Raw genomic sequence first — 13,005 nt, forward strand, 5'->3', positions numbered from 1 at the left:
CACTTTCCTGCTACTCAGCCCTACAGGGACACGGATGGGGCTGTGGATGCCGGCATCCTGCTGGGGCATTCTGTACACATTGCACTACCATATCAGCATGTGGAAGTGCGGGGGAAAGCAGCAGGGCAAGGAGCAGCAGTAGGACTTCGCTACCACTTGGTCACCTCTCTGTGGTGGGGACATGAGCTGGTAGCCCATGCAGGCTCATGGTGGTCAAGGTGTGCACGGCCTCGGTGCCGGGGACAGAGCCCATGAGGGTCAGCTCCCGCCTGTGGCTCCTGGAGTCAGGGCTGGCTCTGAACAATGGGTGGAGAGCAGGAAACGCCGCATGGGAAACAGGATTTGGCTCCGCCGCCGCCGCCGCCAGCCGCGGCCCCTTGGCCCCTTTCCTTTCCCTGCTCCACAGAGCCCTTCCCATAGCCGCGGGGCATGCCGAGGCGATGAGGATGCCGCTGCACGAGCAGGCTCGGGCGTGAGACCCTGACTACTGCAGGCGAGAAAGGGCTGGGGTACCACCCGGTCAGGCTGGAGCTCAGCATGGCTGGGGGCACCCTGAGAGCGCCGTTCTAGCCCCACGGGAGAGCCCCACTGGGCAACCAACCTCAGTGGCCCCTTTGCCACACAGCTGGGCAGCAGCCGAGTGGTGGGGACGAAGGCATCATCCACACCATGCCCCAGCTATGATCCAGAGGAAGGGGTCCTGCCCCCCCTGGTGATCAAGTGAGAGTGCTGAGGCAAGATGGAGAGTGTGGGACAGGGGTCCTGAGCCTCCACTCATGTGGAGCCCGTAGTCACTTGCCACCACTGGCTCTGTCACTCGTGGTTGGGATGTGCTGGATATTTTCCTGTGCCAGATTTGGGACATACTTCAAGGACATGGGACTCCAGTTTTATCTTCTGCTTCTCTTCCCATGGATGGCAGGTAAATGACTCCTTTCCCTCTGCCCTGCAGGTAAGCCCATTCCCCAGGGGGGTTTGGTGGGTCAAGGAAGCTGTGGTGGTCCCAATGAAGCAGGGACTCAGGAGGGGCATGAAGGGAGAAAACATCCCTTTGATATTGGTGGTTTGGAGTACTTGGGGCTGAGCTTTGGGGCTGAGCTATCCTCCTCTGTACCCCAGCTTAGGACAGGGGCACAGGCAGATTGCAGGAGGAGGAACCTCATAACACTGCGCGCTTGGCTCATGCAGTAACCTGAGCCCATGGGGATCTCCAAAAAGAGACTGGAAATGTCCACTGTGCCATCTGATAGCCTGCGGGCAAGAAGGACTTGGAAATGGGGTTAAGGTTTGGGTTATGGGGTCTATCCCTGTAACTGACCTAGATAGAGGAGGCCATGTCCTGGTCTGGCTGTGACATTCTCTCATGTTCCCCTCAACAGGGGCCATTCTGGACATCACCCTGATTGCCAACGTGCAGAGCCTGTCCCACTCTGACTTCTTCCTCTCCTGCATCATGGGCGAGCGCGACGTGAGCTACCTGCAGATTGAGCGGGAGAACAAGATTGTGATGACGCATCCCAAGACAGGCTTCCAAAACTACCGCAACCGCAGCAACTACGTCCAGGCCAGGGGCTTCTCCATGCCTGACCTGGTGGGGATCCTCTACTGCCTGGGGCGCACACCAACAGAGCAGGCCCAGGTGGTCTACGTGCACAACAGCCACAATGGTAAGCGCTTGAGTGGGCTCTGGGGAGCGTGATGCACTCACTCACTCACTTACTCACTCGAGGCCAAGTTTGATGGGACCTTGGGCAGCCTGATCTACTGGGTGGAAGCCAGCCCACAGCAGAAGGCTTGGAACTCGATGATCTTTAAGGTCCCTCCCAGTCTAAGCCATTCTATGATTCACTGAGGCTAGGTTTGGGGTCTGTTGGCACCGTGGCAGCTCTTGAGTCAGCAGGCAGCTACTGCTGTGCCCAGCCCCTCTGGCCTTTGTGCAGAACATGAGAGAGCCACCACCAGGTGGACCACCACCAGGTCTTGTCTCGCTCAAGCACTGGGTGTGAGTGGCGGCCATTTGGATGTTTGTGTGGTGCGGGGGGTTGATCTGCGGCGTACAGGAGGTGGCAATTGGTGCAGTGAAGAAGCTTTTTCACCCCGTGAAGATAGGAGAAAGTTTTTCGGCTGAAGGAGCATGGCCCAACTCCAAGAGCGCTTCATGGCCACCGCCCCAGGGAGGTGTGCGGGAAGGGCGGCTGCAGGCAGTGGGTGGGAATGGTGCCCATGAGCAGGGCAAGGTCCAGGTGGAGGGAAGCCAAAGGAAGTGGTGAGGTCTGGCAATCATCAACCAAAAGCGGGTGCCATCAGGCAGTGCCAGCCCCTGGTCCCACTGGCATGTCTGGCTCTGCCCTCCAGCAGGTTCCTGGGGAGGGCATGGGGTTCACCTCCTGCTCCTGCTCCTTGTTAGGGCCATAGAAGCCTAAAGGGCATCACCACAGTGGGATAATGCCCAAGGGGACATAGTCCCCAGCACTGCCCTCACTGACTTCACAATTCTTGAGACTTCACTAAGTTATTAGGACAGCAATTCTCTGTGATAGGTGTTTGCTACTGGGTGTTTTCAAGCTCTTTGTTAGAAAGTTTTGGCTAAAACAAGACATCTCCCTGCCCGTGTTAAAATACAGCTCTATCACAGTGTTTTGAGCTGCTCCAATATCTCCAGCTGGGGAACAGACTGCGATAAGGACCATGCCAGTGGGGCACAAGCATCCTCTTAGGAGCAGGGATTGCTCTCTGTCCTTGACCAGAGGCTCACACTGAATATGGCAGCGGCCTTATCAGAAACAGAGACAGCCGGTCTGGGCAAACAGAGCTCTGGGAGGCACCAAGGGAGGAAAGCAGAGCACTGGAAAGTGGAACAGCAGACACAGGGTGTGCAGGGACAGAGGGGCACGGACACACTGCTACGTTAAGGGAATGAGGGGGGCTTTGCACACTGACGTGGCATTTGTGTCTCCCTATATATGAGTGAGGTGGTCAGTGGGACCCAGGTTTGTTCACTGGCCCAAAGCCCCTGCAGGAGTTAGAAGTGCCAAAAAAGCTGATGCTGCTCTGTTTAATTTAGATAAGGAGAAGTTTAGAAAAAAAAATGAGGAAGATTGATTGAAGGAAAAAGTAACAAAAAAGTTAAATCTTTGCCAGAGGAGTGAGGTTCTGTGTAAAGAAACCATGCTGAGGGCTCAAGTGTGCATTGAATCAGCTCTCACAGTGCAGCTGAGTGCTCACAATAGCATGTGTAGGGAATGCTGCCCAAGGACAGTGAGTATCTTCTAAGATGCATGAGAGCAGAGGAAGGATTATCAGTTTTGAAATTAAAAACACAGGAAAAAGAGACCAATCAGACCCGGAGAGGCAGTCTGAGAAGGGTTTAAACCCAACAAACTGTTTTGTCAGATCACCGAGCAGAGAGGTGCCCGGAGGGGCCACAGCAGAAAAAAATAAATTATTTTATTTTTGCATCTGTGAGCACAATAGGGAACTTCAGGAAATCTGTCAGAGGATCTGTCTAAAATTACAGCACTGATAAGAGAAGACAGACAATAAATAGCTGAAACAAACATTGCCAGGACCTCTCCTTGCCTTGCAGCGGTGCCAGCGGTCAGGCTGCAGGGCTGCTGGTGTGCTGCCAGCAGGAGTCAACCTGTGGTTGTTGGAGCTCCTGGTTCTCAGGATGAGATGTGGTGTCTGCTCAGGGCATCAGACCCTGGCTGCAGCAGTGTGTTTGTGGCTACAGTGTAGGACCAGGGCTAAAGCTGGGAGAACAATACTGGGCATATGGCAGAATAAGTAGATATAAGCTGGCAGGATGCTGAGCTGCAGGCACCACTGCTCCCACACAGCACAGCCAGTTGAAGGGTGTGTGATCTGGCACACTGGGAGGCTCTGGCAGCCAGTATCCGAGTGTCCTTTCTTTTGTGTCGTTGCTGGCACGCCCAGGGCTTGGTTTCCCAGTGCTTAGCATATTTATAGTCTGGTTTAGGCTCAAAGTTGTGCCCAGGCTGACTCACACTGTAGCTATGAGAGTGGTGCATACCCCAACACCTTGGAAATTGGGTAAACATGTGAGTACTCTGCTAGAGGGAGGCAGAGACACAGAGGACCGTCCTGCCTCTTGCCTACACCCCTCCCAGTCTGGCAGCAAGCAGCGTCTCATGCTGTCATATCTCCCCAGGCTGCTGTCACAGCATCCCGTGCTGGGACAGCGCAGGACACCCCAACCCTGGGTAACATCCCTGGTTCCCTGTGGCTCCTCTGCCTGAGGTGTGTGGATGGAGATGTGCATGGTGATGTCCCCACAGAGAGGTGTGTTAGGACTGCACAGTGGGGCAGCTCATCCAGGCACTGCCCTCAGCCTGCACCTCCTTCTCTTTGGCAGCCCACCTCTTCCCGGTGAAGGCCACGCAGTCTGTGAACGTTGGTGAGCCGGCCACCTTCTCTGCCAGGGTCCTCAGGAGGAAGGAGATGGATGTAATGTGGAAAAGAAATGGCAAGTGGCTTCACAAGCAGGGCTGCCACCACCCAGTGCCCTGCACCAGCCCTGCTCCTAGTCGCCCTCACTCCCCGACCCCAGGGTGCTGCAGTCCCCAGGTCACCCCCTGTCTCCCCGCAGGTACCTACTACCAGACCACGGACCGAGGCGAGGTGCGGGGTGATCTTTTCACTCTAACGCTCCCAAATGTCAGCATGACTGAAAATGGTGTCTACAGTGCCACTTTCATGGGAGACAGCCCTCTGTGGAGTGCCTTCTACAGGCTTATCGTTAGAGGTGAGTGGGGCCAGGGAAGTGGCACTCCACTGTCCCCTCCCATCTGTTGGGGACGCACGGCCCAGTGCCAATCCACATCCTTCTGCTCTCCCTGCAGCGTGTGCTGCAAAGAAATGGGGTCCATCCTGTGAGAAGGACTGTCCCGACTGCCTGAATGGGGGCATCTGTCATGACCATGTCGGTGAATGCATCTGTCCTCCTGGCTTCATGGGCACCAGATGTGAGAGAGGTAGGTCCAGTGGCTGCTTCTGCCCTGACGAGATGAGCTGTGTCCCACTGCACTCCAAGATCTAGTCACCATGGCCAGAAACTCACAGCACCCTCAGCATCTGCCCATTCCCAGTGCCCCCTACTTCTATCACCTTGGCGGGACAAACACTGGGGCAGGAACTCCTTGCCTGCTGGAGATGGTGCTAGGGAACTCCATGAAGCACTTGTTTTCCAGCCTGCCGGGAAGGCCAGTTTGGCCGCAACTGCCAGGAGACGTGCCAGAGAGCCCAGGGCTGCAGGGGGCTGAGCTTCTGCCTGCCGGACCCATATGGCTGCTCCTGTGCCTCGGGGTGGAGCGGCTCCCGCTGCAGCCAAGGTATGGGAACATGGGCAGTATCCTACCTTGCCTGCTGGCTTGAGCACCAGCACAGGCTGAGCACGTGCACCCATACAGTGTGGCCAGGGGTAGCAGTGGACTCTCCTCTTCCCACAGCCTGTCCCCCAGGATACTATGGCCCCGACTGCGCTCTGATGTGTACCTGCCGGAATGGTGGCAGCTGCAATCGCTTCAGTGGCTGCATCTGCCCTGCAGGCTGGCATGGGCAGCACTGCGAGAAGTCAGGTGAGGCTGGCACAGGGCCATGGAGGGGCTTTGTCCCCTGTGGGTGGGCTTCTTCCTCATTAAAGGGAGCTGATACCAATCTCCACAGCCAGGTGGGCAGCCTGCTTTGCTGGTAAAAATAGCCCCCAGACCTATGGTACCCAAACTGTGGTACTGTACGAGGGAGAGTAGTCTGGCTTTCCCTAATTAGATGTGCCAAAGAGCATCCCTGAGCCTGGAGTGTGGGGTGGATCTGAGCTGGAACTCAGTGCTCAGACATGACCCCCAGCACCGGGAAAGGTCTGATTGTCCTTGGTGAACAGGGAGAAGTGGGATGAGCCCTAACGCTGGTTTCTCCATACCAGACCGCTTCCCCCAGATCATCAAACTGGCCTCAGAGCTGGAGTTCAACCTAGGCTCAGAGCCCATCATCAGCTGTGTGGCCACTGGCAACCCGCTGCCCGCAAGCGATGGCGTGGAGCTGCGCAAGGCTGATGGCACCATGCTCAAGGTACCTCAGAAGCCGTTCCCTTTTTTCACCTCACTGCCATCCTTTGGCACTGTCCCTGCACCCAAATGGCAGAATCCCCAACATGGTGGGTGGCAACTCCACCAAGTGGTAATCCTGGCTGCCATGGTGGCTGATAGCACCTCTGTGCCCACAGCTGGTCAAAGCCATTATAGAGTCGGGGCAGATCACGTGCGAGTTTCAGGTGCAGCATCTGACGAAGGCCGACGCAGGGCTCTGGGAATGCCGAGTCTCTACTACTGGGGGCCAGGACAGCCGGAAAGTCAAGGTCAACATTCGAGGTGAGGAAAGAACTGAGGGTGCTGGGTCACAGCGTGGCAATGAGACCCCCCACAAGTGGACTACATGCCACTCATCTTGTGTCAGAGTGGCAGCAGTCAGGTTTGAATGGTGATAAAACATTTGTTGGGATCTTCCCTTACCTGCCAAAGCTGGAAGGGGGCAAGAATCTGTAGATGTCCTCGTACTCTGCTCCTGATTGCTCCCAGTCCAACTGATCTAATTCCTTCCTTCACCTCCAGTGCCACCAGCACCCCTGAGCCCGCCCCGGCTGCTGGCCAAGCAGAGTCGCCAGCTCGTGGTGTCACCTGTGGAATGCTTCTCTGGTGATGGACCCATTGTCTCTGTCAAGTTGCTCTACAAGCCCAAGGATGATGTCTCGGTGTGGTCGTCCATTGTGGGTACGTGGCTGTCAGAATGGGTACCTGGCTCCTGTGAAGAGCCTGGGGTGCGCAGAGGTCTCCATCTCGCTCAGAAAGACCCCTCTGTAGCGACACTGGTAGGACACTGGTGATAGGGTGGGGTATGGATTTGATATGTCCTCTTGGTTAACAGTTGACAACAGTGAAAACATCACTCTCATGAACCTCCGGCCAGTGACCGCCTACGTTGTCAAGGTGCAGCTGAGCCGACCAGGGGATGGTGGTGAGGGCAGCAAGGGACCTGAGGCCATTATGGTGACTGAATGCCTAGGTGGGTCCCCATCCCATTACTCTGAACCTTTCCCTGCATGGTGCAGGGTCTACCAAGCCCCATGGCTGACATACAGTGAGGTTTCACTTTTTGTTCACAGAGCCCACAGTCAAGCCTGTGATTGAAGGTTGGTCTATTGAGGAGAAAAATACCCTTCACGTCAACTGGAAATTGCCGAGTAACCATGAGCCTGCACATGGGTTCATTGTCCATCTCTATGACTCTGCAAAGCAACTGGTCTTCAAGAAAAACATCACATCCATTTCCGTGCTCTCTGCACACATTGGGGGCCTGGAGTTCAACAAGGAGTATGGGCTGGAGGTGCTGGTGTACCACTGCACCAGTCTGGGGCCCCCCTCTGATCTCTACAAGGTCATGATCAACAGCAAAGGTGGGTGACATGTGAGGCTGGGGTGGGGGAGTTGCTTGCCCTAGAATGTGGGAGACTTCAGGAGTCATTCCCCACATGCACGTTGTGGAGAATGAGAGCCCTGTAAAATCATAGAATCTTCTAAGCTGGAAAGGACCCTTAAAGGCTGTCTAGTCCAACTTCCTTGCAATGAACAAGGACACCTGCAGCTAAATTAGGTGTTCAGAGACCCATCCAGCCTGATCTTGAGTGTCTCCAAAGACAAGGCTTCCACCACCACTTTGTGCAACCTGTTCCAGTGCCTCACCACCTTATTGTAAAAACATTCATCCTTATATCCAATATAAATCTCCCCTCTTTTACTTTGAAACATTTTCCCCTTGTTCTATCACAACAGACCCTGCTGAAGAGTCTTTCCCCATCCTTCTTATAGCCCTCCTTTAAAGTTAAATAGATAACCTGGCTTTAGAAAAAAGGAAAAAAAGAAATCCAGGGAATTCTAACATCTTATAAATGTAAGAGCAACCATTCCTGGGTTTGGCTGGTCCTGTATCCCAGCTCTGGTAGACTACAAACAGTTACTTGCAGGTAGATGCCAGGTACATGGCAAAATTGGTCCTCATGTTCTCACTGGATCAACAGCCTCCAGCACTATGCAGCTGAGAAACATCCAGAGTGTGGCATTCAGGCATGATGAATGGTGACCAAATATAGATCTGTCCTTCATACCCACAGCCACGCTCTGTCACACTTGTCTACACTTGTTGCCTTTCCAACACTCTGTAGTAAGAAGTTTCTCAGTGGGGGAAGGAAAAAAAAGAAAAAAAAAAAGTTGTTTCCTTTTGCTTGCAATAACCCTGGTACACTTTCACCAAATGGCCACATCCCATCAGTCTGACCAACCTTTCTGGTAAACCAGAAGGGAAGCAGAGCACAAGGTGTGGCTTCAGTGAGGTTGAGAGCAGTCTGGTACGTGCTGGGAGGGCTGTTAGGTGTCAGGTCTGCAGGATGTAGTGCTTTCTCTGCGCTGTACTTTCAGAGCTTTGGGTAGCTGTGGGATGTGTGCTTTAGGATGTGGAGAAGGCTCAGAAGAGGAAGTGGGAATGATAAGATGCCTGACAAAAATGAGTTCATGTTTACCTCCTGACATCACGCCAGCATAAAGCAGAGGGTCTGTAGAGGTCCCTCAAGCCTGGCACAGCTCTGGTTGCCATTGCTGTTGACAGGAGCTGGAGGAGGCTTCTTCTGCCACCAGTGCTCAGCCGCTGCAGCATCAGGAGCCCTGTGCTGGTACTGATGCTCCACTTCTCTTTCCAGGGCCTTCCTCCCCACGGTCGCTGTCAGCAGAGTCTGTGTCTGACACAGCCATCAGGCTCTACTGGCAGGTCCCTGAGTACCCCAACGGGGGCATCACCAAGTACATTGTAGAGCTGCAGCAGGTGGGGGGAACCAGCGAGCCCCAGTGGATTGACACCGACAATGGTGCTGAGACAACCAAGATCATTGGAGGCCTCAATGCCAGCACCACCTACCAGTTTCGTGTCCGGGCCAACTCCCATGTCCCAGGGGAGTGGAGCCAGCTGGTGAAAGCCAAGACCCTGGGGGATGGTGAGTGGGGAGCCCCTGCAGGCCTGCACCTGCACCAAGCCCCTCGGTGGGTGTCTCACCTCTGCACTCCAAGCACTACCAACTTTATGTCATGGCACTGGGAGCTGTGGTCTCTGCATGGGCTCCCAGTGTGATGGGACAGGGCTGAGGTCTTGCTGCTCAGCCTTCCATGCAGCTCCATGCAAGGCTCAGCCATGGTCTACCATCCTTCTTTTTGGCAGGAGCACTGAGTGTGCCACCTAGCCTGGGCAGCCAGAGCACTGAGCAGTCGGGAGTAGACCAGCAGCTGCTCTTGGCCATCATCGGCTCCGTGTCCGTCACCTGCCTCACCATCCTCTTTGCCCTGCTGGCACTTTTTCTCATCAAGAAGAACTTCTTCCACCGGCGCCGCACCTTCACGTACCAGTCTGGCTCGGTGAGTGCTGCCTGCCCTGCCAGGACAGTGTCCCCAGCTCCCCACGTCCCAGCCCGATCCAGGTCACGCTCCATAGCCTCCAGTCCGGATGCAGCCAGACCTCACCTCCACACAGAGAGGGTGCGGAGCCCACCCTTGCCTGTGATACCTGCCCTGTTGGCACCACCGTGGGGCAGAGGGGTGCCCGATGCCTCTGACCTCAACTGCTCCCCTCTTGCAGGGAGAAGAGACCATCCTGCAGTTCAACTCAGGGACCCTGACCCTGACGCGCCGGCCCAAGCCACAGCCCGAACCCCTCAGCTACCCCATCCTGGAGTGGGAGGACATCAAGTTTGAGGACATGATTGGGGAAGGGAACTTTGGGCAAGTCATCAGGGCCATGATCAAAAAAGATGGCTTGAAAATGAATGCAGCCATCAAGATGCTGAAGGGTGAGCGTTGCGATGGGTCAGGCAGGATGAAGCAGGCGGGGAGGTAGTGGGGATGAGGTTGCATCCCAAGCAGCACTTTGGGCTGAGAAGGGGCAGGAGCTGTCGAGCTGTCTGTGGAGGACTGGTGGAAGGGTCCAGGTGTGCATCTCTGCTTTGCTTCCAGAGTTCGCCTCAGAGAATGACCACCGGGACTTTGCTGGAGAGTTAGAGGTGCTGTGCAAGTTGGGCCATCACCCCAACATAATCAACTTGCTGGGCGCCTGTGAGAACAAGGGTGAGGGCTGTCCCCCTTTCCCCACTGGCTACTGCCCTTTTTTGGAGACAGCCTGGTAAGACCTGCCTCTTCCTGCCCACAGGTTACCTGTATATTGCCATCGAGTATGCCCCTTATGGAAACCTCCTTGACTTCCTCCGCAAAAGCCGAGTTCTGGAGACCGACCCAGCCTTTGCCAAGGAGCATGGCACCGCGTCCACCCTCACCTCCCAGCAGCTCCTCCAGTTTGCTTCAGATGTGGCCAAGGGGATGCAGTACCTGAGTGAGAAGCAGGTATGTCCCCAGGCACACGGGGTAGGGTTGTGTTCCCCTCTGGAGCAGCTTCTCCCTATCCCCATTTCAAGCCCCAACTCTCAGTTCGACTCTGGCCAGCCATGGCTCACTGCTGTCCTCTCTCAGTTCATTCACAGGGACCTGGCAGCCAGGAATATCCTGGTGGGAGAAAACCTGGCCTCCAAGATCGCTGACTTTGGCCTCTCCAGGGGGGAGGAGGTCTACGTGAAGAAGACAATGGTGAGGGAGGAGCTAGGGAACTCCATGGATCCTTCATGGATGCAGAGGGCAGGATCCCCCAGCAATGGGAAGCCGTCTGGAAGACAGCTACACCATCCTCCCTCCTTCCTTGGGATGTCCCCTGAGGGTCACCCTCTGTTTCCCCAGGGCCGCTTGCCCGTTCGCTGGATGGCCATCGAGTCCCTCAACTACAGCGTGTACACCACCAAGAGCGATGTGTAAGTCCACAGACACCGGGGCTGGGACACCCCTGTCCCTCTTGTCAGCCCCATCCAGTCTCACCATGAACCCCTTCAGCTTGTCCCCCTCCTCATGAGTGGAATACGGCTGCTGGCTCCATCACAACCTAACCTACTATTTCAGGTGGTCCTTTGGCGTCCTTCTCTGGGAGATTGTCAGCTTGGGTAAGGCTCATCTTTTGTCCCCTCCACCTCCTCAGGTCCCTGCAGGTCCTCCTGCAGTTCTGGAGGGGACAACTCAGGGGATGTCAAGGGGATGGGGGCACCTCATGCCCCCACCACAAGCCACGTATGTATGTGGCTGCAGGGGGCACACCGTACTGTGGGATGACATGTGCTGAGCTCTACGAGAAGCTGCCGCAGGGCTATCGCATGGAGAAACCCCGCAACTGTGACGATGAGGTGTAAGTTGGCAGTGCCCTGCATCCTCTCTACTATCTGTGGGAGTTCTTGATGGCTTCTGGCAGCCTATCCTGGTCCCCTGTGCACCACTGGATGAATGCCCCATGCCTTCTACGCCATGCTTTTGTCTCCTGCCCACTTCTCCCCATCTCCCACAAGCAGCCTTTCTGCCCACCCCACCCCGTGCACACGCACTCTGTGCCCCCAGGTACGAGCTGATGCGGCAGTGCTGGCGCGACCGTCCCTACGAGCGCCCACCCTTTGCCCAGATCTCCATGCAGCTCATCCGCATGCTGGAGGCCAGGAAGGTGAGTGGCCACTTGACCAGCCACCCTCATGGAACCCCACCAAGCACACCTCAGCATCTCCCCTGCTCCTGACTTGTGTTCCCACGCAGGCATACGTGAACATGGCTTTGTTTGAGAACTTCACCTATGCAGGGATTGATGCCACTGCTGAGGAGGCCTGAGGCTGCACCCATCTCCATGCAGCTCCCACCAGCTTGTACCCCCATAGCGGAGGCGTAAACGCCAACCCCCAGTCTGCTGGGACACCTTCCCTGTAGCAGGACTGCACTGTGCCCTTCCCAGTTGCTTTCTGATGCATGCTGGCTGGGGGACACGTGTGGACAGCCCCAAAGGACAAGTGCCAGCTGTGTGCCCTACACGGTGTCTGCAGCAGAAAGAAGGGCCCGGTCCCCAGGAGCTGGGATGCTGCAGCCCACGCCCTGGCAGGAGACAAACATCCAAACTGCGGGGTGAGAAGTGGAAGCAGAGACCTGGCAGCTCCCTACCCTGCAGTTCTCAGCATGCTCCACTGCAAGCAGATGGTGAGCATCACTATGGCTTGGGATGCAGCAGCCCCAGTGAAGGAGGAATGATATGCACAGTCTCCAGCTCAGCACTTCCCCTTGGAACTCAATGGCTATGTTTTATGGTCAATAAACACTGTACAAGGGACAGCTGGCTCCAGTGGAGGGATGGGGAGTTGATGATTTGCTGCTCTTCTGGAGGATGTGCCCAGTCCCCAGCCCGTCCATTCTGTGTGACCCCACAGCAAGGCATTTTTCTTTCTGGGAAACAGCCTCTTTTCCCCAGATCACAATTCAAATGTGTCAATACCATTTCAGTTTCCCACTCTGGCTTCCAGTGCTACTTGGCAGCTGCAGCCATTGATGAGCATCCTCTGCTCCATGAGTGAGGTTGCCAGTGAAGCAGTGACAGGGACCAGCTGCTCCAGTGTGCCACCACCTCTGCACCTGCCTGCTGAGCTGTGAACATGGGGCAGCCATGCTGAACCAAAGGGTTTGTGCATGTTGCTTGCAAAGCCCCGTCATCAGATGGAGAAGGAAGTGGGACTGGATTGAAAAAACAACCTGACAAACTGGTGCTGGCTGCTCCCCCCTTCCCCTCCATGCCCCCAGGATGGCGGTGCCGTGAGGCAGATTGATGCCAACCTGCCTGTGGCACAGTGGGGCCACACAGAGTGGGGCAGCGCAGGCTGAGATGGAGCCGGAGCCACCGTCCCACACCCTGAGCTCTGACATGACACCAAGAGTGCAGGTATCCCCAAGTCCCACAGTTTGCCCAGCCCATAGAAGGGGCCTCCCTGCTTCCTCAGTGGCTGTTTTTCTTCCCACCCCATGCAGCCAGCCACAAGGGCAGGACGTGCTGCCT

At 55.8% G+C, this 13,005-nt stretch overlaps 1 protein-coding gene across 2 annotated transcripts; it reads left to right on the forward strand.

Annotated features, from left to right (window-relative positions):
- The first annotated feature begins 395 nt into the window (after positions 1-395).
- TIE1 (tyrosine kinase with immunoglobulin like and EGF like domains 1) lies at positions 396-12,288 on the forward strand. Of its 2 annotated transcripts, none has more exons than XM_042873442.1 (23): positions 396-922; positions 1,380-1,667; positions 4,376-4,486; positions 4,610-4,765; positions 4,863-4,994; positions 5,211-5,351; positions 5,469-5,597; positions 5,942-6,087; positions 6,242-6,386; positions 6,627-6,785; positions 6,940-7,077; positions 7,178-7,468; positions 8,765-9,055; positions 9,277-9,590; positions 9,691-9,901; positions 10,065-10,175; positions 10,258-10,448; positions 10,575-10,688; positions 10,836-10,906; positions 11,052-11,092; positions 11,235-11,331; positions 11,538-11,637; positions 11,727-12,288. In XM_042873442.1, the coding sequence occupies exons 1-23, from the start codon at positions 829-831 to the stop codon at positions 11,796-11,798; spliced, it is 3,543 nt and encodes a 1,180-aa protein (XP_042729376.1). In that variant the 5' UTR covers positions 396-828; the 3' UTR covers positions 11,799-12,288. The 2 variants fall into 2 exon arrangements, with proteins under 2 accessions (XP_042729376.1, XP_042729377.1); XM_042873443.1 differs by having other exon boundaries at positions 397-922; positions 9,277-9,470.
- Positions 12,289-13,005: the final 717 nt, after the last annotated feature.

Source organism: Lagopus leucura, unplaced genomic scaffold (genome assembly GCF_019238085.1).
Source record: "Lagopus leucura isolate 7727_CA_CO unplaced genomic scaffold, USGS_WTPT01 Super-Scaffold_100009, whole genome shotgun sequence".
NCBI classification, from domain to species: Eukaryota; Metazoa; Chordata; class Aves; order Galliformes; family Phasianidae; genus Lagopus; species Lagopus leucura.

Coding starts and splice junctions, on each gene's coding strand:
- TIE1 (XM_042873442.1), top strand. CDS start 829: ATGTGCTGGATATTTTCCTGTGCCAGATTTGGGACATACTTCAAGGAC. Junction 6,088..6,241: donor CTGATGGCACCATGCTCAAG/GTACCTCAGAAG, acceptor CTGTGCCCACAG/CTGGTCAAAGCCATTATAGA. Junction 7,078..7,177: donor TATGGTGACTGAATGCCTAG/GTGGGTCCCCAT, acceptor TTTTGTTCACAG/AGCCCACAGTCAAGCCTGTG.